The sequence below is a fragment of the Dromiciops gliroides genome, chromosome 2, assembly GCF_019393635.1.
Source record: "Dromiciops gliroides isolate mDroGli1 chromosome 2, mDroGli1.pri, whole genome shotgun sequence".
In the NCBI taxonomy this organism is placed as follows: domain Eukaryota; kingdom Metazoa; phylum Chordata; class Mammalia; order Microbiotheria; family Microbiotheriidae; genus Dromiciops; species Dromiciops gliroides.
Window position 1 is genome coordinate 586,359,134 of NC_057862.1, and position 25,848 is coordinate 586,384,981.

Below are 25,848 nucleotides of genomic sequence, written 5' to 3' on the forward strand. Positions count from 1 at the left end.
CTCCCTTCCCCCCAAAAGAGGGCCTTAGTAAATTTAGCCTGTCTCCATTCTTTGTCTGCATGGCTAAGGGATATGAACATTTAATCACTAATTCCAAGAAGACAGAACAGTTCCTTAGGGCCCAACACCTGAGTAGGATGTAGAACAAGGCCTGACACAAGCCAAGCTATAAGATAAGCTATCAGTGATCTCACTGTGTTATTAACTATTGACCTGTTGGATTTCTTAGAAGTTCAGAGAAGGATGAAAACTGGGCAGAATCTCATAGAAATCTAGTGTCAATACCTTTTCCTGAGAGAAATGAAAAGGTTGGCTCTAAAATAGGTGGTCAATAAATACCTGTTAATTAGATGATAAATTCACCCCTACTAGGAAAGGGATTGGACTGCAAAGTGGTACAGTTCAAATCTAGCTTCAGACACTTTTTAACTATGTGATCCTGGGCAAGTCACTTAACCTTGTTTGCTTTAGTTCCTCATTTATAAAATGAGCTGGGGAATGAAATGACAAAACACAATCTATCTGCCAATAAAACCCCAAATGTGATCATGAAGAGTCAGACACTATGGAACAACACAAGAAAGGGGATTCAATAGCATTTTATTATTAAAAAGCTCCCCTTGGTCCTTTGTGTCCTTGTGTGTGGTCCTTTGGTCTTCTAATGCTCATTAGAAGATTTTAAGTGATTCCCAATGTCTCATGTTTAGCAAACTTCATTTTTTAGGTCAACTATTTAGGGGAAAAAGCAATAACATGGAGTAGTATTTTTAAATTAAAAAAAATTTAATGAATAAAAATCCACTTTTTATCCCACTGAAAAGGATAAACACAATCTCTATTACAAACATTTATAGTCAAGCAAAATTAATTTCTGCACTGTAAAAAAAATGCCATAATCTGCATTCTGAGTCCATCATCACTTCTTTCAGAAAGTGGATAGAATGCTTTGTAAACAGTCCTTTAGAACTGTTGTTGGTCACTGCATTGATTAATTTCTAAGCTTTTCAAAGTTATTTGTCTTTTTATTGTTGTTACTGTATGAATTGTTCTCCTAGTTCTGTTCACTTCACTCTGCATCAGTTCATTTAAGTTTTCTCGTTTCTCTGAAGCCATCTCCTTCATAAATTTTTTTTTTTTTTTTGGTGAGGCAATTGGGGTTAAGTGACTTGCCGAGGGTCACACAGTTAGTAAGTGTCAAGTGTCTGAGGCCAGATTTGAACTCAGGTCCTCCTGAATGCAGGGCCGGTGCTCTATCCACTGCACCACCTAGCTGCCCCTGTAAATCTTACAGCATATTAATCTTCTATCACATTTATATACCATGACTTGTTCAGCCATTCCCAAGGGATGGCTTCCCACAGTTTTGAATATTTTGCTACTTCAAGATGAGCCATAAGGGGCAGCTAGATGGTGCAGTGGATAGAGCACTGGTCCTGAATTCAGGAGTACCTGAGTTCGAATCTGGCCTCAGATACTTAACACTTACTAGCTGTGTGACCCTGGGCAAGTCACTTAACCCCAATTGCCTCACACACACAAAAAAAGAAGAGCCATAAATAGCTAGAAATATTTTTGTAAATTCTTTGTTTGATTTAGGACTAATCCCTTAATCTACCCTCTATCTTTTCTCCATCCTTCTCCTCTTTTCTCAATTTCCCCATGAGTGAAATGTATTTTGGTAGCCAACTCTGTGTGTGCATATTCTTGTTTCCTTTACCCAAATCAGTTCAGATGAGAGTGAAGTTTGTGTCACCTGTTCCCCCACTCCTTCCTTTTTTGTATAGGATTCTACTTGCACACTCCAATTATGAGACAATTTCCCCTGTCCTTCCAATTTATTCTTCCTACTGTATTTCCCTTCCCTTCCCTTTCCATTCTTCTATTCAGATGATAAGAACAATATAACCAGTTCTAGGTCCTCCATCTAATCAGACCTCCTTCTGTAATCCCTGATGATGTATCATCACATATCATCTCTCCAAATTAAGGTAGTTTGTTTCTATTTACTTTTTTTGGGGGGGGGGTAATGAGGGTTAAGTGACTTGCCCAGGGTCACACAGCTAGTGTCAAGTGTCTGAGGTCAGATTTGAACTCAGGTCTTCCTGAATCCAGGGCCAATGCTTTATCCACTGTGCCGCCTAGCTGCCCCTATTTACCTTTTTATGTTTCCCTTCACTCCTATGTTTGCACTTCAAAGTTTTATGCAGTTTTGGTCTTTTTATTAGGACTGTTTGGATGTCCTCTTTCATTAAAGTTACTCTTCACCCCCCTCACCCCGCCCCTTGGATTATACTCCGTTTTGCTGGGCAAGTTGTTCTTAGTTGTAAGAAGCTTTGCCTTTTGGAGTATCATATTACAAGCTCTTTCCTCCTTTATAGTTGTGGCTCCCAAATTGTATATGATCTTGACTGTGGTTTCTTGGTACTGGGATTTTTCTTGGTTCCTTGCAGTAGTTTTTCTTTGTCCTGGGAGCTGAATTTGGCCTATGATGTTCCTGAGAGTTCATTCTGGGTTTTCTTCCAGGGAGTGACTGGCAGATTCCATGTTCACTTTACCTCAATATGTCTCGGGGTTTGTTTTTTTATGGTATTTAGGTAGTCCAGTGATTCTTAAAACTGTTTTCCAGTTAGATTTTTTTGCTGAGATAGCTTACATTTTTTTATCTGAAGTCTTTCAACTGTTTTTTTTAATAAACATTTTTTTAAAGGTTTGATTTCCAAATTCTATCCCTCCTTTCTTCCTTCCCCCCATCCCTGAGGTGGTAAGCAATCAGATATAGATTATACATGTGCAATTATGTAATGCATTGCCATTTTAGTCATTTTGTGTAAGAAAACTTGAATAAAAGAAAAAGGAATGAAAGTGAAAAATAACATGCTTCAGTATGTGTTCAATCAATATCAGTTCTTTCTTTGGAGGTGGATAGTATGCTTCATCATTAATCCTTTGGGATTGTCTTGGATCATTGTATTGCTGAGAATAGTCAAGTCATTCATAGTTCTTCATCGAACAATATTGCTGTCACTGTGCACAATGTTCTGCTCACTTCACTATACATAAGTTAATACAAGTCTTTCCAGGCTTTTCTGAAATCATGTTGCTTGTCATTTCTTTCTTTCTTTTTTCTTTTTTTGGCAGGGCAATGAGGGTTTAAGTGACTTGCCCAGGGTCACACAGCTAGTGAGTGTCTGAGGCTGGATTTGAACTCGGGTCCTCCTGAATCCAGGGCTGGTGCTTTATCCACTGCATCACCTAGCTGCCCCTTTGTCATTTCTTATAGCACAATAATATTCCAACACATATACCACACACGGCTTATTTAGCCATTCCCCAATTGATGGGCATTCCTCTGATGTTCAATTCTTAGCCACCACAAAAAGAGCTGTTATAAATATTTTTGTACAAATAGATATTTTTCTTTTGGGGGGATATAAATATAGCAGTGGTATTGCTGGATCAAAGGGTCAACTTTGTTTTAATACTTGTCTCATGGAGTCCTTATTTTCTATTTGGTTCTTTCTATTTTTTATTTTTATTGTGGGGCAGTGAGGGTTAAGTGACTTGCCCAAGGTCACACAACCTAGTATCAAGTGTCTGAGGCTGGATTTGAAATCAGGTCCTCCTGAATCCAGGGCCAGTGCTTCATCCACTGCGCCACCTAGCTGCCCCCAGTCCATCCTATTTTTCAGGGAATTTGTTTGGGCAAGGTTTTGTACCTCTTATGCCAGGTTGTTAATTCCTTTTCTAAATCTTTCTTCCATACCTCTTATTTATTTTCCAATTTCAGCTTCTAATATACTAATTTAATTATTATTTTTTAAAAAGGCACAAAACAAAACAACTCTTGCTATATCTCTTCTAAGAATTCCAGTTGAACTTTTGCTCAAGCTGTGTTTTACTTTGAAGCTTGGCTTGTAGATGTTTTGGTCATTCTCTTTTGTTTTTTAATCCTTAAAAACAGTGTGTTTGTCATCACCACAGCTTTTTTTTTTCCTTGCGGGGCAATGGGGGTTATGTGACTTTCTCAGGGTCACAAAGCTAGTAAGTGTCAAGTGTCTGAGGCCAGATTTGAACTTGGGTACTCCTGACTCCAGGGTGGGTGCTCTATCCACTGCGCCACCTAGCTGCCCCACCACAGCTTTAAAAATTTTTTTTTTTTAAGTGAGGCAATTGGGGTTAAGTGACTTGCCCAGGGTCACACAGCTAGTAAGTGTCAAGTGTTTGAGGCCAGATTTGAACTCAGGTACTCCTGACTCCAGGGTGGGTGCTCTATCCACTGCGCCACCTAGCTGCCCCACCACAGCTTAAAAAAAATTTTTTTTTTAAGTGAGGCAATTGGGGTTAAGTGACTTGCCCAGGGTCACACAGCTAGTAAGTGTCAAGTTTTTGAGGCCAGATTTGAACTCAGGTACTCCTGACTCTAGGGTGGGTGCTCTATCCACTGGACCACCTAGCTGCCCCTCCTACCACAGCTTTTTAATGTTGGGAATATTTGTTTTCTCATTTTTCTAATCTACTTTTTCTTCTTTCCCCCCTTCAGATTTTATGTTAGGGCTGGGCTTTGTGAACTTTTGGAGGGAATGTCTGGGTTAACCTTGTGTTCTCCTGGGGCCTAATGGTGTTTTTCTGATAGGGGTATTGAATACTGTGTTATTCCAGGATCTCTGGCACAGCTCAGACTAGGGATCCATGCACTATTAGTGCTCCCAAAGTATTGTGATATAGGGCAAAGTGATCACTTCATTCCTGGTCTTGGCTTTCCAAGTTTCTGACCTAGGTTTGGGAGCGATGCTCCTGGTTGGGAGTTTCAGTAGACTGCTGTGTACTCAGTCACCATCAGCCAGTCGGAAAGCTGTGTAGGGTCTGAAGTGACAGAATTGCAGGCTCCCCTTTGGTTTATGATCTCTGTCCTTGTTATTCTACTGTAGGCTTCAGACTGGGCTGGAGGCCAGAACTGAGACCCTGCTCAGCTCCTGGTGTCAGAGTCACAAAGATGTCTCTTCTTAATTTGTTTTTTGCTTAGTACATAGCCAGGAGTCCTTAACGTGGACTGCCACCCTTAGGTCCCCTCCATGTCCACCTAGGATCTCTGACCTGGAACTGGGTGGTGTGACAAAGCTGACAGCTGGCACACATTCCTGCACCTGGCACTAGGTTGGGTTTCTGCTGTATAGGTCCAAGGCATTTTTTTGCTCTGGTGCAGAGTTTTAGTCTGTTTTCTGACCCTGCGCTGGAGTATTTTGTGAGGTTGCACCTGGCTAAATTCTGTCTCCAGGCACTAACCTGGGCTGGAAAAACGTATTTATTTTTTTCTTGGGGGCAGCTAGGTGGCACAGTGGATAAAGCACTGGCCCTGGATTCAGGAGGACCTGAGTTCAAATATGACCTCAGACACTTGACACTTACTAGTTGTGTGACTCTGGGCAAGTCACTTAACTCTCACTGCCCTGAAAAATTTTTTTTTTCTTTGATTTACCAACCCCAAGCATTTTCTAGATCTGTGTGGAATAGTGGGGTACAGCTTGCTTATACTTCTTCCTGATACTCTCTGCCATTTTGGCTCTGCCTCTCCGTGGAGTCATCTTACTGAAATGTGCAGAATTACTGCTACCTGGCTGGCCAATATTTTCTGCAGCATTTTACTCCTTGAAGTGTTGCCAACTATCTTCCATTCAGGTCCTCCACTTTGATGTCTCATTGTGGTCATGCTAGATTCGCAGAAGGCTGTGGCAGCAGAGTCCAAGCTCTAGCAGATCCCACTGATGTGGAAAGGCTTTGAGTAAAAACTGGGGAAGTGGGCTGCAGGTTTACTGTTTAAACTGTTTATTGCTTACTCTCTATTTTGTGAAAGGCTCATCAGCAGAAGACTGACAACCACATGACATTCTTTATTAAGCTACAGCAAGCAACTGTGATTGTCTACTGAGGTATGGGTACACCTACTGTTGAAATCATGTATAAATGGTCCCATCACATTACCAGTCATCCCTTTCAGGGTTCTGACTCCTGTTCCTGCCTCTCTGGACAGCTCCACCATGGCCTAGCAGCCTTCTATATTCCCAAAGTTGCTTCTCTCCTTGTGGCCTTCTCACCTGGAAAGACCTCTCTGCCCCTTCTTCTAATTGGTGATTTCCTCCCAGAATCTCGATTTTGCGGAAGCCTGGACTTCCTCACAAAGTCTTTTCCCACTCCTCATTTTCAGCTCCCTTTCGTATGTCTTTTTTTTTTAATTATAAAAGTATTTTATTATTTTCCAGTTACATGTAGAGATAGTTTTCAACATTTGTTTTTATAAGATTTCTAATTTCAAATTTTTCTCCCTCCACCCCCTCCCTCCCCAAGACAGCAGGTAATCCGATATAGGTTATATATGTACAATCACATTAAACATATTTCTGCATTAGTCATGTTATAAGAGAAGAATTAGAGCAAAAAGGAAAAACCTCAAAAAAGAAAAACAGCACCCAAAACAAAAGAAATAGTATGGTTCAATCAGCATCCATATTCCACAATTCTTTTTTTCCTGGATTTGGAGAGCCTCCTCCATCATGAGTCCTTCGGAACTTTCTTGTACCGTTGTATTGGTGAGAACAATCAAGTCTATCACAGTTGATCAACACATAATGTTGATGATACTGTGTAGGATGTTCTTCTGTTGTATGTCTTCCCCTTTAAGAGTGTAAACTCCTGGAGGGCAGGGATTCTTTTTTTCTTTTTTCTTTTTTTTCCTGGTGAGCTCTTAGTACAGTGCCTAACTTATGGCATACTTTAAATGCTACTGAGTTAAAATATGAAACTCTCTTTATAATAAAAAAGTTATGTATAAATCATTATAGAGTATGTTGCTGCTTATCTACACTATGGGGGAGAATGAAGAAATGATTCAGAACAACAGACTATTTAAACAATTCACTAAGCAATTTTTCATTGGTTTATTTTATTTAAAGAGGTGGGAACTCAAAGTTAATGCAGGGTATGTTTGGCAAAGAAAATGTTATTAATACAGTTTTATTAAACGATTAATTGCATTTATGCTATGTAGTACAGACAGACATTAATAAAAATAAAAGCACATCTTGAAGAGAATCAAATTTTGAAATACTCTGGCATTTAAAAATGGCACAGTCACAATCAAAAAATCAATCCAGTGGTCCAGTCCCCTCTAGGAGAGAAGCAGCTTATTCTTTTTGCATCAGTAAATTGAGAAGGAACATCTTCCTCTTATCATTGTGGGTCTTAAAACAAAGTTTACATGAACAAACCTAGATCCCTTTGTCAGGCAAAAATATAGTAAAATATACCAAAATTCTAATACTGAACAGATATTACATAGTAAACCACTCTCTTTGAAAAACATATGATCTATTAAAAATATTAAATGGAATAACATTTCTGAATAGGAAACAAAGACTTTGGCAAAGCCATCCTTATTTTTCAGAGAGAAAATAAAACGTAGCTGCAAAATCCTTTAAGTAAACTAGAAAGAATACTTGAATACTTGTTTGGAATAGTGATTTCGCTATGTGTAAACTGAGTGCAACACTTAACATGTCCATTAAAAGCTGCCACCCTCACATATCTAAATCTGTTTTTTAATTTAAATATTTTGAATAATTTTAAATAAAAACGAAATAAAGGCTGAAAAATACAGATAGTGCATTTTAAGGAGGATTTTTTTTTTTCTTCCAGAGATTTAAGTAAAAGTAATTTCCAAACACGTCATTTACTATGTGCTTATGGTTTGGAACTAATTTTCCCTGAGCACTCCTTTTGCTTAGCTAGAAAAATTAAAACATGATCTTCAGGATACAATTTTATTGTGATTTCTTTTGAGAACACACAGTTGTGTCCCTACCAAATGTACATAAATGCCTGTCTCTCTAGACAGATCAAAAGCAACTGGTAATCTCACTGTAAAATGTGAACTATTTTAATGGCTGTAAAATACTTTAAATTTGGGACCCTTGTATACCCAGGGCACTTCACCAAACTGAAATGATTTCGTGTCCATAGACTAACAGCTATTCCACCAGATTCAGAAAGATACTAGTAACACAGAAGGAACCAGGCAATTATCTGTACCTTTAGGCCATTGAGCAAATGTAAAATTTATCCAGAAAAAGGAAGAAAAAAAATGGGCTGATAGTAAACACTTTCATTTTATGTGATAAAGATGGAAAAAGGAATCCTGTCCAAAATACAAAAAAACTCCTACCTTATCTTCAAGTTTTAAACACTGCAATCCTGGGGTCTTTGTGGATCCCTAGATACTCATGCAAATCTATATAACATCATTGGGAATGACATTGCACATACTGAAGACCAATATGGTATCTCAAGATGTATAACTGAAATGATATAATACTATTTAATGCACATGCACAGTAACACTGCCAGCTGTATTTCAGTCAGTTTTTAATATCTCAAAAAATCCCCCAAAACAAAAAACAAAAACCCCACCAAGAAAAAACTTAGAATTTAGGACTCTTTCCCTTCAAAGAAATAAATTAGGGTTCTCAAATATTAGAAGTTTTAAAATTGTGCAAATTTATAAATAAACATTTTCTACACAGCACAACTTATTAAAAAGCAGATTAAATTTACGAAGTTGCATATTTACAAATTTCATTTTTTTTTACAAGATCTAACTGGATCTGCATTCTGGATTCTTAGCAATGTGATTAATGTAACTTGCAGTGTTCAACAGATAAGTCACTTCAAAGCTTAAGATTGGCAGCCTTCCAAATATCTTCAAACAATGAACAATTTCAGACGTCAGCAATGTCTTCTGCTATTTGAGATCTTTGCAGAGATGTCTTATACAGGGCGGTTTTGACCAAAACGACTTTTAGACCTAGTTTAGTTAAGATACAAAAATAAACAAAAGAAAATTAAAATCAATGTTTAAGACTTCACTCTAAATCTTTTGGATACTTGTTACTGGTTAAAAGGTCTAGACTTGTATGTATTTAAGTTTTACTAGGACACATTCCTCCACTAAAGTTCTACTACAATGTTTCATTCTGGGTTCTTAATGGCTATGTCAGAAATGGAAAGAGTCAGGCCCAGGGATCCATTTAGAAACAATGTAAAATGCTGAATCTGGAATCAGGAACCTTAATTCAAATCCCACCCAGAGAGACTACTAACTCCTTTTGTGATGTTAGGCAATCTAATTAATCTCTTTTGGCTATTTGGTCTCTTGATCTATACAAAATGAGGGGGCTGGACAGGTAAACTGTAAGAGTAAGACTTAGAGCTCTTAATCCATGATACTAGGTAAATTCAAAGAGGCTTATCACCAAACATTAGCCACTAGGTTTTGAGTTTCTTCTAGGCCATGGAAGCTCATGAAACTTTCTGCTAAGATACTGATTGTTTCTGAAGCTTGTGTTAATAGGATCATGGATTTAGAGTTAGAAGAAGCTCTCAAGGTCATTTAAGTCTAACCCCCCATTTTATAGATGAGGAAACTGAGGCTCACAAAGGGCAAGTCACTTCCCCAAGGTCACCCAGATGGCATACAGCAGAGTTGAGATCCCACACTTTCTCAACCCCAGAAGTTGCCTCAAAGCAAAGACACATCCAACCATTCAGTGTGCCAAAAGTCTCCGTGGCATTATACATTTTCAATAGCTTAAACAACTGAATTCAGCACTTATACTTTTATGACACCCTATTGTAGCTATAAAGTTAGCATTCCAACATTGTCAGTCTTTGTCAAAGATGTAAAAAGACAGTTCTGAAACTGCTTCCTCAAGTGTTGAGGTTAAAAATATAAAATACAGGTGTTACCACTTTCCTTCTAGCATGATGATTGTTAGTCATTTAATCTTTTGATATGAAGTTTAACATACTCCAGACCAAAGGTAAATGCTTCTTCCTATATCATTAATGCAAGTTAAACTGAAGTATAATTTCAAAATCAAGTGTTCTCCTAAACACTAATTCAGGTCCTGATTTACCTTGTGTTTTTCTCTGTGCTGTTCTGTCGTGTAGTGACTGGAATTGAGGCCTTGATTTGAGCTTCAAGCCTAGAATAAATACCACCTGCAAACTGCAAAGTAAATAAATCAAATTATGAAGCTATTCTACTTTGGTTTTAATAATTGCTTTGTTTATTAGTGGATCATTTTTGGGTTTTGAAAATTTATTTTTAAATTAAATATCTAGAGGATAATTGATATTAACACTGCTATAGCTAATGCATATTACTGCCTTATACTTATCACACTGATATTTATAGCTGCTACAGCAGGATCTATTGATAACAAACTTAACATCTACTCATCATCTAGGCAGATGCTATTAATCAAAATCAGTAAGTAATATTAGATTTCCAGGAAAGTCACATAGTATGTGGCCAGTAATGTCAAATGTAAAGAAAAAACCTGTAATAGGAGCAGAAACATACATATACCCATCTTACTTTGCTACCTTTGCATGTAAAGCTCATGGGTAGGGTGGATGGTTAATTTTATACAGGAATTATAAAGGAAACACTTTTTACTTTCCCAGGGTGAAAACAAAATCAGAAAGGCCTCATCTCTAAAATATATAGGGAACTAAATCAAATTTATAAAAATCCAAGTCATTCCCCAATTGAGAAATGGTCAAAGGATATGAACAGGCAGTTTTCTGATGAAGAAACCAAAGCTATCTATTCCCATATGAAAAAATGCTCTAAATCACTATTGATTAGAGAGATGCAAATTAAAACAACTCTGAGGTACCACCTGACACCTATCAGATTGGCTAAAATGACAAAAAAGGAAAATAATAAATGTTGGAGAAGCTGTGGGAAAATTGGAACACTAATTCATTGTTGGTGGAGCTGTGAACTGATCCAACCATTCTGGAGAGCAATTTGGAATTATGCCCAAAGGGTGATAAAGCTGTCCATACCCTTTGACCCAGCAATACCACTTTCGGGTCTTTTCCCCAAAGAGATCATGGAAAGGGGAAAGGGACCCACATGTACAAAAATATTTATAGCTGTTCCTTACGTGGTGGCAAGGAATTGGAAGTTGAGGGGATGCCCATCAGTGGGGGAATGGCTGGACAAGTTGTGGTATATGAATACAATGGAATACTATTGTGTTGTAAGAAACGATGAGCAGGAGGAGTTCAGAAAAACCTGGAAGGACTTGCATGAACTGATGATGAGTGAGATGAGCAGAACCAGAAGAACACTGTACACAGTATCATCAACATTGTGTTGATCTACTGTGATGGACTATATATTCTTCTCACCAATGCAATGGTACAGAAGAGTCCCAGGGAACTCATGATAGAAGAGGATCTCCAAATCCAAGAAAAAAAAAAAAAGAACTGCAGAGTATAGATGCTGAATGAACCATACTATTTCTTTTGTTTTTGTTGCTGTTGTTTTTTCTATTTTGAGGTTTTTCATCATTGCTGATTTTTCTTATAACATGACTAATACAGAAATATTATTAATGTTACTATGTGTGTGTGTATATATATATATATCTATATATCAAACCTTTATCAGATTACCTGCTGTCTAGGGGAGGGGGGAGGGGGGAGGGGGGGAAGGGAGGGAGAAAAACCTGAAATTGGAAAGCTTGTATAAACAAAAGTTGAGAACTATCTTTACATGTAATGGGAAAAAATAAAATACTTTATTAATTAAAAAAACAAACAAAACAAAACAACAAAAAAAGCAAAATCAGAATGAAGTCATAGTCAAATTCAGAAAAGGATTCTAAAGTGTAATTCTTACTTCTTTTCCTTCCTTAGACTTGACTCGATCCACATCACCTAGTCGCATTTTTATTAGGTGTCCTGTAATTTCAGACATCCGGCGCTGATCTGAACATAATAAACATTAAAACCTATTTACTTTCTTGTGAGGAAGCTGTTACCTGCAGACCCTAAAAATCAAGACTTTGCAAATGTATGTTTGGAGAAATTCCTCAGTAAATATGTTTTTGTAGGACCAAGATCATCAAGTTTCAAAGTTACTTTTTCATCGATTTTCTGGTGTTTAATAGGTAGCTAGCTACAAACTAAAAAAACACACTTAATAAAAGCAGGTGGTGTGTGTGGTGTGTGTTTTACTCTAGGAGTACAAGTCTAGTCTAAGTAAAATCAAAGGGACCCACTCCAGACCACAGCTAGATGAAAGGGTTTTCACTGGGCTGGCCTGACATTAAAAAATATAATGGATGTTTCAGTATTCATAAAGAAGCCGGAGGGTAAGAAGAGAGAGAGAATAAAAAAAGGAAAAGTTAGAACAAAACCAGTGCTGTCAAATGTTCAAACTTCACTGTAAAACCAGAACATTAAATTTATGAAGGATTTGCTTTGTACTTTGGGAGTGGATTTTCAACCATATGAAGCTCTTGGGAGAATTTGATAAATACTCAGAATGAACAGATTTATTTTTCACTCAAATACAAAAACCAAAGGAAAGTAAGATTTACTAAAGACTTGGCTTTCAAAATTAGGACCAATTTTCTTCTTCATGAGTTTAACATCATTATATTGATGATGACTCTACACGTTCTGAGAGCAAGTCTATATATCAGAGTTAAATATATTAAAGTTTTTGTGACTGATCATGTTAACTAAGCCTTTTTGGATAGACAGGAGGAAGATGAAACAAATTTACAAGAGTTAATTTAGACTAATATATATAATTGTGTGTGTGTGTGTATATGGAAGTGACAAAATCTTACCCTTTGTGCACAGCATTTAACAAGGGAGAAGAATCAAAGAATTAATAAAGAAGGAAAATGCTTTTTGTTCTCTAAGTCTGGCTTAATTTCTGCCAACTTTAGACCTACTTTCCTCTTTCTTTTTCTTCTTTTAAATAGTTACAATTAGTATGTACACATCTGGTTTGTTCATGTTAGGAATAGACTTCTTGCCACTTTACCTTAGATGATGGTCTTGAAGAGCTAAAACCAGAAGACGGTAGCAGAGAATAGCTCATCAACCAGAAGACTGGCAAAGACACTCACTCAGGAAAGACAATGTTACTTTCAGTAAAGAGTTGTATGATAGGATTAGAAAGGATAGTTAGTTTAGCAGATTCAAAGGCCTGAGATGCTCTGACCAGCAGTTACATGTGTGTATCCTACATAACTTTATCCTGGTTATATGGGTTTCTATTGTTTGCGCCTATGTGTGTGTGTTTTCTGACTCCATGTTTTCTTTGTGTATATTCCATAGTCATATATTTCAGGAAGATTTTTCTCATTTTATTTATGCCACTTGATTAAATATCTTTATCTTGAACTAGGGGAGACAGTCATGGTGTAGTGGACACAGGGCTGGCCTTGGTTCAAGTCTCACCTCTGATACATACTATATGATCCTGAGCAAAAGTTATTTACAATCTCAGTGATCAGGGCAACTCTGTAAGACTGTAAACTGCAGAGGTGCCAACCTGTATTGGCAGGTATTTTCTCCTGGGAGATACCCATGTCAATGAGATCACAAACCCATTGCCTATCTTCTCCCTACCTATCCTAAACTACTGTGTCTTCTGGCTGGCAAAAGTAAACAAGCAGCAGGGGGTGGTGCTGGTGACCCACAGAGTTTGGAAGCTGGGGTAGCTTTTCTGGGGGAAGACAAGTGAAGAAGTGCTTCAGGTATTATAGAAGAACACTGATACATATTTTTGTAAAAATGGGCCCTTTTAATCCTGTTTTGGGGATAGAGAATTAGCAATGGAACTGCTACATATTAGAGCTGGAAAAGAATTCAGTGGTTACTAAGTCCAACACTTTTGTTTTACAGAAGAGGAAACTGAGGATTGGAAAGGCTGACTTATCCAGGGTCACACAAAGGAGTCACTAGAAAAGTCAGGACCCAAACGCGATTTCTCTGACTCTGAATCCAATGTTCTTTCTACTGAACCTTGTTATTTTGAGGTTTCACCAGAAGCATATTAAGAAGAATGACTGTTCCCTGATAGACTGCTGAACACTGACTTGAAACTTCAAAAACACCTATTTTTGCCCTCCTAAGAGGTACAAGGTAGCGTGTTAGGTTGTCTTGGTTTGAGTTTCTCTTTTCACTTTGGACTATGAGCATCTCTTTATATAGTTAGGAAAAACTTGAATTTCCATTTCCTCTTTTGTAAATAGCTTGTCTTTTGACCACGGCCACATTGGGGAGCATATATTAGTTGGATATGTATAATTTCCTTATAGATTCTGTAACCTGAGCTTTATCTGATATATTCCAGTTTCTCCAAAGTGGAAACACTTTTCTTCTAGATTTTTAATGATTTGGAAGAAAAAATCTTTAGCTTGCAGAACTAGAGATCATTACAGTATATATTATTAGGTATGTCTCTAAATCTATTTTTTTTTTTGGCCATACAGGCATGCAGTTTTAATGACTAACGAATCTATTCCACACTGTGCTTTGAATATGGATTTAGGTAGATTAAGCACTTACTATGCTAGGCAGTGTTTTATTTATTGAGTTCTAATTTCAGATTCTCTGTTCTTTCTAGTATCAGACAACTTAGAAATACTAAATATAAAAAGATTGCTTCTGTAGAGTGTACTTTGGTACCCCTTCCTTATTTTTTCTAGTCCACTGCTGTTTTTGATATTGATTCTGGTCTACCTACAATCTGGTCTCCACAGTGGAAAAAGAGGGTTGAGGAGTGATGCCTATGGTCCCAACTATGAGATTCAGTTGCAGGGACAACCCACAGAGTGAGCTGGTCTGGCAGTAGGTACATCTTGGGTGGAGCCTGTAAATGGATAATGTAGGCCCAGAGATCATAGGAAAATGTGCTGTTTATCCACATGAGACACTCTCTTGGTTCATCTCCTGAGCTTATCTTTCCATGCCTCAGAAATCAGTCTCTTCGTCTGCAAAATGAAGGGCTTGTCTAGATTACTGATAAGCACTTCATTGCTAAATTTCTAAAAAACTTCTAATCTTTTAAGTTTGTTCAACATATTTTGTGAACATTAAAAAAAAATCTCTCATGTATATACAAATGTGTTAACCAAATCATTATGTCTTACCCTCTTCTCTCTGAGCATCCTGATTGAACCTCAGTGACCTGGAAGCATCCCATTTATTTCTCTGTATACTCACACTATTGAAAAAAAGAGAAAAAAATCAGGTTCCACGCCCTTTGTATTTGAATCTATGTCCCTGTCTATACATGTATATGTACATATGTATGTATATTATAAAAATACACGCACATATAAGAATAAGGATGTGAAGGCTGTACTTACACGAATGGAGAAGCATCTCTAGAAGTTGACTAAAAAAAAGAAAACAACCCAATGATGACACTCAGGCCCAACTGTAACACATTTGCTGATTTAGCCACAAATTGGTATTAAAAATAATTATCTCTTGCCTATATGTGTCACAGTAAACTACATAGATTTTTGGACACCCCGCCATCACTGGGGAAATAGTGTTGCTCTGGCCCATTTTAATGGGGCCCTGATCCCCCTGCTGCTAGTGCCTCCTCCCTCCAATGACTTCTCACCTGTTTACAGAGCGCTTCTACATGGCCACATGTGCAAGCTGTCTTTCCCAATATCCTCAGGGCCTAAGCACAGCACTGGTCACGTAGAAGGTCCTTACTGAAGACCTGATGTTTGATTGACCTGACTCTCCTCATGCCCTTTATTCAAATGATTTGTTTTCACATGACCTAGGTAACCAGTAAATTAATGTTAAAATTACCTTATCTGATGATTTTTCTTTCTTTTGAACACATGGTGAAGACATCTGTTTTTTTGGCTGTTTGGTGAACTTCTTTGGCTTCTCTTTTTTCCCTGTAAATAAAAATGTTAGTAAGTCATAAACTTGCAGTTAATACTGGTTATCACATCTTTGTGTTTTAGGACACTGGCAACTGAGATTTTTTGGTAATCATGGTGCCACAGAATTTGCAACCATGAAGCACTGCTAGAAGAAGAGTGGTGCTAAGAGTCGGGCTTAACATAGTAGAAAGTTATACTACCTAACTACCTGAAAACTTGGTGCTATATTAAACTACCAAGGGGTACTTGAGAAAGCTGGACAAAATAGTAATAGCATTCTAGAACCCCATCGGAAATTATGAAAAAGAGGAGGAATGAAGGAGGAATAGCACTTTCAGACCATAAATAATATTCTAAAGAAATGATAACTAAAACCAAATGGTACTGTTTAAAAACAAAAAAGTAAATCAGTGAAACAGACCGGACAAAGAAAAATCAGAAACAATTTAACTCAATAACCTAGTATTTAATAATCCACAGAACACTAAGTTACTTGTGTAAGAACTTCCTGCTTTATAAAACTGGAAAGCAAATTGGGAGAAATTAGGTTGAGACCATCATCTAACATCCCATGCCATACTAAGTTCAAAAGGGATACACAAACAGAAAATTAAAAGTCAGCACTAAAAAAAAATCAGTAGGAACCAAATTAGGGACCTTTTACTGCCATGGCCGGAGAGGAATTTCTTAACCAAACAAAGGCTAGAAATAATCACAAAAGATAACAAGATAATTTTTGTTACATGAAAATGAAAAGCTTTTTTACAAACAAAATCAGAGCAACAGGGAAGAAGGGAAGCTATCAAGTTGGGAAAAAAATCTGTGTCTCAAATATCCCTGATGGGGGTCTGATTTACAAGATGTAGAGGGAAAGAATACAAATATACGTGACCTCATTCTGAAGGGAGTACCCACCGAGATGACATCAGAGATCCTTGAAAAAAAATGAAGGATAGTTATTTGTGTTTTTGTCATGCAATCCATTTGCATTCTTAACCCCCAGACTGTAAGCTTTATGAGGGCAAGGAAAGTCTTAGTTAAACTTTGTACTTGCCCCCATGCCGAGCACAGTTCTTCGGACATAATGTTTTTATTTTAATTTTTTTTTGCACTGGGTAATGAGGGTTAAGTGACTTGCCCAGGGTCACACAGCTAGTAAGTGTCAAGTGTCTGAAACCGGATTTGAACTCAGGTCCTTCTGAATCCAGGGCCGGTGCTTTATCCACTGAGCCACCTAGCTGCCCTGACATAATGTTTAATAAGGGTTTGTCAAAATAAATTTTGAATGCAGCTGTGAACACTGACGTTTCTTTTTAATGTAGGCTATACCTTGCTTTTTAGTTACTTCTTCCTCATCTCCAACCTCATCTTCGGTAACTTCAGACCCAGTGGTATATTCATCCTCTTCTGAAAATAATGACTGTTGTTTCTGAATTAAAAAAAACAAACAAACTCCTGAAATAAATTCTCTGCTTTTTAATCATAAAGAGATGATCACATTTCTAACATATTGCTCTGGAAGCAGAAAATAGCATGAATTATAATGCAACATTTATTTTGGAAGAATAGATCAAGTGAGAACAAAGAAAGAAATCTTTATCAATAGCTGGCTTATGGACAGGGGTCTTCCATATTTAGGGCATAGTAATTGTATATTTGTTTTCCCCCACAGTAACTGCTACAATCCTAACAACATAACAGATATTAAACAACTGTCTCTTGATTTGAGGGGGCTCTGATTAAAAAGTGAAAGCCTAACTCTTCTCTAAAAACCAAAATAATGATTCCTGGCATTAAAAGTTTCCTATTTCCAGCAATATGGCCACTGATTACATGCTCACTTTGTTTCATGCATTTCCTTTAGTTACAGTCTCCTCCAGCTCTTCTAAACCTATATACCATTTTGGTATGTAAGTGATCACATAAGTTTCGATTTAAAAGATAGAGGATATTTTAAAATTTCATTCAGTTCTTAAAAAACGTTAACAGTAATAATGAAAGGCTGAGAACAGATGATGGTTCCATTAAACCAAAGATTTCAAACAGCATGGTGGATATTACTGCACTAACAACTGCCAACTATATTGCCAACTCTAATAAACACAAATTTCTCACACTGACATAAGTTTAGCTCAAAGAGCAGTTCACTAAAATCCCTGAAATAAAAAGTGCCTAAGATTCAGTTTAATAAGTTCTTTTTTTCTTCTAATAAATTCAGGAAACATGAATATGGAATCATTTACCAGCTGCAGAGTCCAATTTTTCAAGGACAAGAACTGTAAGGAAGGGAGAAAAATACCAAATTAATAGCTATACTTCTAACTTCATTATAGCACAATTTAAATTTTGTGTTTCCTATTACAGAATTACAGAAAATGATTTAAAGTTAGAAACCAAGTTTACACAAGAACTCTGAGAATTTAATTATAATCAAAGAACCAGATTTTAAAATCATGCATGTTACCAAATTATTTGTTGAAATAAACATATATGAGTAAGAATACCTTTATTTATAATTTAAGCTTAGAATTATAGTCTAACCAAAGGTTCCCTTATCATTTGTATATTTTGAGGTTTGAATGTTAGTTCAGGAGCACGGCTAAGAAAACTCACGTGAAGCAGATAATTCAAAATGGAAAAAAAAAGCTAATAATAGGGAATGACTAGAAAAATGAAGAGGTCATAAGGATATGGTAAAATTATGAGGGGATAGAAGCCAGTGAAGGTCTTCATGGGACTTGAAGTCTTACTGGTGTACAGGTATAAAACATACTAAGCTCTATATTTTAAAAAAGTGTGTGTATGTATAATAGATCAGTGTGGTTTAACTAGCTTAGTTTTTTAGTTTGTAAAAATTAAAGGTACCCAAGTACAACAAAAGTTTTAAAAGATCCAACATACAATAATTCACTCCTTATCAGTGAAAAGAACATTTCTTTGTTTCTAATTTACCAGCAGAAAACCATAGGACAGCATTACATTTTTCAAGTTTTAAAAATTTTCAAACTTGGAAGAAAACTTACAAATATTTTTAAAAAGTAAAATGAAAGTCAAATAATTATGATAGATTACATTATGAAAATATGAACAAAGTATGAAAAAAAGGATTCACTCACAGCATTGATCTCTCCAGTTTTGGGGCCCCAAGGTGTATTTGGCTCTAGCAGACCATCACAGTCTAGGCCTTTCTCATCAAAGAAGCCAATTCCATATTCACTTTAAAGAAGATAGAATATTCTTGATATAACAGAAAACCCTGATAACTTTGCATTCCATCAAATTTAAATGTAATAATGCCTTAAGTTTACTAATGTTTTATGAATATTTACATGGTGCCATTTGCCTAGCCATATAGGAGAAATACACTGTTTGAATATTAGGTCTATTATCTGAAAGTTGTATTTTCTTTGTTTTTTAAAAATTATTTTAAAATTTTGTTATCATAAAAGTATTTTACTATTTTCCAGTTTCATGTAAAGATAGTTTTCAACATTTGTTTTTATAACATTTTGAATTCCAAATTTTTTGCATTAAACCTATTTCTGCATTAGTCATTCTGTGAAAGAACAATCAGAAGAAAAGGGGAAAACCTCAAAAAAAACCCCAACAACAAAAAAAGCAGAAACAATATGGTTCAATCTGCATTCAGATTCCACAGTTCTTTTTTTGGATGTGAAGAACATTTTCCATCATGAGTCCTTTGGAATTGTCTTGGATCATTGTATTACTGAGAAGAACTAAGTCTATCATAGTTGATCATCACACAATGTTGCTGTTAACTATGTACAACATTCTTCTGGTTCTGCTCACTTCACTCAGCATCAGTCCACTTAAGTCTTTCCAGGTTTTTCTGAAATCTGCCTGCTCATTATTTCTAATAGGACAATAGTATTCCATTACACTCATATACCACAACTTGTTTAGCCATTCCCCCATTGATGGGGGAATAATTTCCAATTATTTGCTGCCATAAAGAGAGCTGCTACAAATATTTTTGTACATGTGGGTCCTTTCCCCTTTTTTATGATCTCTTTGGGATACAGACCTAGTAACAGTATTGCTGGGTCAAAGGGTATGCACAGCCCCATAGCCCTTTGGGCATAGCTCCAAATTGCTCTTCAGAATGGTTGGATCAACTCACAACTTCACCAACAATGTATCAGTGTTCCAATTTTCCCACAGCTTCTCCAACATTTATTATTTTCCTTTTTTGTCATATTAACCAATCTGATAGGTGTGAGGTGGTACCTCAGAGTAGTTTTAATTTGAATTTCTCTCATCAATAGTGATTTAAAGCATTTTTTCATATGGCAATAGATAGCTTTGATATTTTCATCAGAAAACTGCCTGTTCATGTCCTTTGACCATTTCTCAACTGGGGAATGACTTGGATTCTTATAAATTTGATTTAGTTCCCTATATATTTTAGAAATGAGGCCTTTATCAGAAACACTGGCTTAAAAATTGTTTCCCAACTTCCTGTTTCCCTTCTAATTTTGGCTTCATTGGTTCTGTTTGTACAAGAAAGTTGTATTTTCTAATCAATTTAGTGATTTGCATAATACAGGTATGCCCATTAAAGGACACTCAAATGTCTGCTGGAGAGAAAAGTGGGCTATTGGCATTATCACTACTTCTGGAACACCTTATAATATTTTAGCAGCAGCAATTATATACTAAACTCTCCAATCCAGTTGTAACTGTAGTAAGATATAATTTCCAGAATCTGACACTAACCAAACTTCTTTCCTAGTGTTTTTACCCAAGCATTTATATAAAGGACTTAAACAAACAAAAAACCCCACATACAAAAGACAATTCAAAGATTAGAGAATTTCCCTTGTTGGGGTCTTTTCTCACCTAATTATGTCTTTAGGAAAAGGTACAACAATAACATCTCTGTGCATGAGGAGATCATCCAGTATTTTAGAAGATGAACAGGTTAGCAAATCTCCACCTTCACCTCGATCACATAAACCAATCACATGGTCTCTCACTTTACAACCCTGTTACATAAGAGACATCAGATTAAATTGTTATAGAAATGCTTTCTCTAAGGATTACTGTTTGAGTCTATCCCATGATGTGCTAGTTCTTTGCAGAGGGTATATTACTTATTTGAATTAATGTATTTAGATTATACATTTGGCCCAAGAAATCACTTCACTCCTAACACTGTCCATAAAGCTGATAATTTACACTTGCTACATAGCTTAAATACCATATTATCTTGAGTTCACTTAGAATCAATGGAATATTAGTGAATAATACAAGCAATACTAAAATAAGACAAAGAGAAGATCCAGAGTCAACCAAGAGGTAATGAATGACCTTCATCATACAATGAAGAATATTATTTTTTCTACAAATTACATATTTACACAGATGTACAGTTAAAAATGGAGAAAATAAACAAAGAATTGATCATCATAATAAATCTCAGGAAAATACATAACACAGTAGTCATAAATTGATGCAACATTTTTGGGCTTGACAAAACAGTGCTAATTTGTTTAAAATGTTAAGGTAAGTGTGCTCTAAAGGAGATAGCTTCCCCCTCTAAGGAATGAGAGAATTAGGACATTGGGCAGTCTAACAGTTATCCCCAGACAGTCCTTTGAATGTTTCCCATATAAATAAATAGGAAGCATGTTGTGTATCTCTAGGAGCATAGAGTATAAAAATCAAAGGGTTTGGGTTTGGGTTCTCATTCTGGCACTTACTATGACTTTGGGCCAATCTTTCAACCTTTCTATTTTCTCATTTGTAAAACAGGGCTGGAAGGCAGGAAGCATTGTGGATGAAGAACTGTTGCTGGGGTCAAGTCTTAGTGCTGACAGACTGGCTGTGTGACCTTGGATAAGCAAGGTAACTTCTCTGTCCCCCAGGCAACAATCTAGGTGGCAGAGAAGGTACCTTGGAAGGTCTGCATTGGCAGAGGAAGTTCCTTCTCGGGAAGCTTCCTACACTAAAGAAATCACAGGCCTGGTTAAAAAGAAGGGTCAATATAACATTTGTATTACTACTGAAAGTTATGTTGACGCGGTGACCCATTGTTTCCAGTCCTGCTTGTCAATCAGTGTTGAGGGAGAGATCAACCCCTTGTATTTGCCACATGGCCAAGTCACCCCCTACCTGTGACCTTTGTTTCCCTACCTGCAAACTGTCATGTTCTTACTATCTTGGGGAGGAATGGAGATGCAAGGGCCCCAACCTCTTTGGCTGGCACTGACCTATCTGAATTGTCTTAAAGTTACCTATAAAAGTTGGCCCCACTTTGAAGCCATCATTGATCTTCAGTGATCAGCCTGACAATGTATTGCTACCTTTACGTACTTATAATAAACTCCTTTTGCTTCTCATTGCCCTGAATTTTGCCTCATTAGTTAATCAGGATGAAAGCTTAAAGGAAGACTTTTTCTTTCAATATTACCGTTTTCATAGAGTTGTGTAAGGATAAAATGAGTTTATATGTGTTCTTCTTAAGTCATAGGTTTTAGACTTGTAAGTTGTTATTATTATTGCCTGAGGAATTTGAAACAGGAACATTATTTTGCAAGTTCTCATAAAGAAATCTTTAATATGGGGCAGCTAGGTGAAGCAGTGGCTAGAGCACCGGCCCTGGAGTCAGGAGGACCTGAGTTCAAATATGGCCTCATACACTTAATACTTAATAGCTGTGTGACCCTGGGCAAGTCACTTAACCCCAATTGCCTCACCAAAAAAAAGAAAGAAAGAAATCTTTAAATATAAAAAACCCTGAATGAAAAATTTCCTAGTAAAGTAGGTAACCTTTACAACTTCACAAATCAAATTTCTTATGAATCAGTTAATTTTATCAATAAAAATCAAACATGATGAATCTGAACAGAAGTTTGAGTTTATTTGGCCCAGCGTCCTCAAATTTATGACTAATTTTTTTCCCTTAGAACTAGTGAGTTTTCAAGTTTCCCTAAGGAAAGAAAAGCCACACTGAAAAGTTACCTTTGCAATCTGGGTAGGATCAAACCGAAGCACCTTCTGGTTACAGCAAGGATATATTCCAGTACCAGAACAACTTGACGGATTTGATACACCAGGATAAATCACTGGCTCTGAGTGATACTGACAATGGGAATACTCGGTGCAGAGAAAAGCCTGAAGAACAAAGGAGATACACCCAAAATTTATCAAATTTCTTTCAAAGTAAGAGTGATTCACATTATCTTCAATATATAATCATTGAAACCACGTAAAATTCCATAGAATTATCCTAGATTTGGAGGTTACAGGATCATCTTGCAGAGGCCATCGAATTAAAATCACTTTACAGATGAGAGAAACAACATAGAGAAGCTGGGACTTTCCCAATATCAGACCAGTGGGAAGTATCAAAAGTCCAACCCATCATTTGACAGAAGAAATGAAAGGCTGTTTCTTTCATTCTTTTTTATTGGATCCACGACTATGCTAGGATTTTCTGGTTTCTATACTAAACTATTCCACTTATTTCTTCCTTCAGCTTATAGAGGCTTAATTGCTGAAGATCCTTCTTGTAGAGGAATAGAGAACTCTAACTGGATGAGGGGAAACTACCAGGAAGGACTGGTTTTGGCTGGTATCTACTGCTGGTATCTATATTTTGTTTTAAGTTTTCTTTGACTTAACAACAAAAAGAGGAATGATATTCTTCAGTCTTGTTCCTCACTTCCACTTCTGCAGTCATGGTGGGGAAGTAGCAGAAAAAAGGGTGCTAAGAACGGCAGCCTTTACACTGTCTATAAACATTAAATGCTGTTTCCTTAAATGAGAGGTCTTTAATGAACAATGAATCAACATGCTATTACAAGGCCTAAAGCACATTCATCTTTATATTCTTGTGGTAAATAAAACCGGAAGATAAAAAATTCTAACTAAGTGGAAGGGAGGCTCACAGTTCTCTTGTTTCATAGATGTTTTTTTTAAAGCATTGCTGCTATTTCCTATACATCACCACTCTCCTCTCTCCCACCAAGAATACTCTCTTATAATAGTTACACAAAGAACAAAGAGATGGACCAAATCTGATAGCATACACCTCTCATTCCTCACCTATTAACTTCCATCTATCTCATCATTAAAAGAAAGTCTGTTTTATTATCACTACTTGCATTGATCTGAGTTCTGAAGTTTTAAAATGCCATTTTTCTTTATATTACTGTAGTTACTATATATGTTGTATTCTTGGTTCTGCTTATTTTGTTCTGAATCAGTTCCTATCAGGTTTCTAAAATTTCCCTAAAATTCTTCATTTAGTTTTCTTACAAGAGAATAATTCTATTCTATTTATTTATCAATTTGTTCAGCCATCCCCCAATATAAACTCCTTATCCCCCTCACCCCACCCCATCTCCAGCCAAGAATACTGCTAGGAATAGTTTGTCAGTGTTGAACTGTGCTGTAAGAAATGATGAGCTGGTTGATTTTAGAAAAACATGGGAAGACTTGGGTGAAATAATGAAAATTGAAATGATCAGAACCAAGAGAACACTGTATACAGCAACAGCAATATTGTTCAAAGAATAATTGTGAACAACCAAGTTATTCTGAGTACTATAAATAGTCAGATCAACTATAAAGGACCCATAAAAGGAAGATGCTATCTACTTCCAGAGAAAGAACTGATAAAAAGAAGTATGCATGGTATGGTTTTCCATACATCTGTGTCAAATGGTGGCCTTCTCTGGTGTGGGATGGGGAGGAAGGAAGGGAGACAATGTGGAAATGAAAATGTAACAAAAAAAAATAAATTAAATAAAAAACCCCAATAAGCATAGGAAGATCTTTTATTCTCTCAACTAACACTGTATGACTATACAAATGTGGTCTACTATAGAATATAAGTGAAAGCCTTATGTTTTCACGGAGAAAAAAATTATTGATCTGACATTTGAAACTGTCATGTGGAAACAACACATGACATTTGACCATAAGATTTTGATTCTTTCATGAAGACACTGAACAGGAAATACAGAAGACAAGAGTACTTACTTGGTGACATCTAGAACACGTCAGCCAATTGACGGTCCCCCATAATCGCCAGTACACATCTCTCCAAGACTTTAATTCCTCAAAAAGACTAACCAAATATTCATGAACTTCCCAAGTTTTATCTCTGAGGAGAGGATAAGTAATCTTATTTTAATGAAAAGCAACATAAGCGATTTGCTTATTTTAGACTTAAAAAAAGTTTAAGGCTTCTATTCCCAACAAAGTTTCTTAAATGATCAGTTTGACATGAATTATATGGAAGATGAATGAAAACTATATTTGAGGGACTTTGGTATGGTGGCTAGAGGGTGGGACTGAGAGTTAGTAAGACCTGAGTTCACATCCTTGTGACATTTACAGTGAAAGTCACATACAATGACCATAGGGAAGTCATTTAACCTCCTGGAGCCTCATTTTCCTCCTGGGTAAAATAGGAATAATACCTCTAGTACTGACCTCATGGAGTTGTGAAACTCAGATGAGATAACATATGTAAAGCACTTTACAAACTTTAAGGAGTTCTATGTCCCTTATCATTATTAGAATTTGTTCTCCATGTTTTTCTTTTTTTTTTTTGGTGGGGCAATTGGGGTTAAGTGACTTGCCCAGGGTCACACAGCTAGTAAGTGTTAAGTGTCTGAGGCTGGATTTGAACTCAGGTACTCCTGAATCCAGGGCCGGTGCTCTATCCACTGCTCCATCTAGCTGCCCCTTCTCCATGTTTCTTAAAAGATCCTGCAGGTCAAATCCAGTTACAATAAACCTTGGATAGTGCCTATTTTGTTGTACTCAAATTATTTTTGTAATCATCATAAGAGCTGAAATGTGTATAGCATTTGTTTTACATATATTCTCTTGTCATCAACTATTACTTGAATTAAGTGGAATGCTAGGGAAACAAATTATAAGTGCATATGTTATAATAATGTGATAAGCATTGTTGGTAATTCCAAACATTTTATCATTGTAACCAAACAACATTTATTAAATTCCTATTATATGGCAAGCACTATTCTAGGTCCTGGGGTACAAAGTAAAAAAAAGTTCCTGCTTTTAG

General features: G+C 36.6%; 1 protein-coding gene across 4 annotated transcripts in view; it reads right to left on the reverse strand.

Moving 5' to 3' along the window:
- Window positions 1-6,905: 6,905 nt before the first annotated feature.
- The window catches only part of SANBR (SANT and BTB domain regulator of CSR), a 62,138-nt gene continuing 43,195 nt past the window's right edge, over window positions 6,906-25,848 (reverse strand). For 3 of the 4 annotated variants that reach the window (XM_043984478.1, XM_043984477.1, XM_043984479.1), the window contains 12 exons: window positions 24,792-24,915; window positions 22,767-22,919; window positions 20,643-20,788; window positions 18,899-18,998; window positions 18,026-18,058; window positions 17,112-17,211; window positions 15,703-15,794; window positions 15,240-15,268; window positions 15,021-15,094; window positions 11,747-11,835; window positions 9,966-10,057; window positions 6,906-8,854 (listed from right to left, as the gene is read on the reverse strand). In XM_043984478.1, the coding sequence (XP_043840413.1) occupies window positions 8,818-8,854; window positions 9,966-10,057; window positions 11,747-11,835; window positions 15,021-15,094; window positions 15,240-15,268; window positions 15,703-15,794; window positions 17,112-17,211; window positions 18,026-18,058; window positions 18,899-18,998; window positions 20,643-20,788; window positions 22,767-22,919; window positions 24,792-24,915 (1,069 nt within the window). In that variant the 3' untranslated portion in view covers window positions 6,906-8,817. Of the gene's footprint in view, window positions 8,855-9,965; window positions 10,058-11,746; window positions 11,836-15,020; window positions 15,095-15,239; window positions 15,269-15,702; window positions 15,795-16,697; window positions 16,717-17,111; window positions 17,212-18,025; window positions 18,059-18,898; window positions 18,999-20,642; window positions 20,789-22,766; window positions 22,920-24,791; window positions 24,916-25,848 lie in introns of those variants that run through there. The other variant, XR_006354833.1, reaches the window with a different exon arrangement.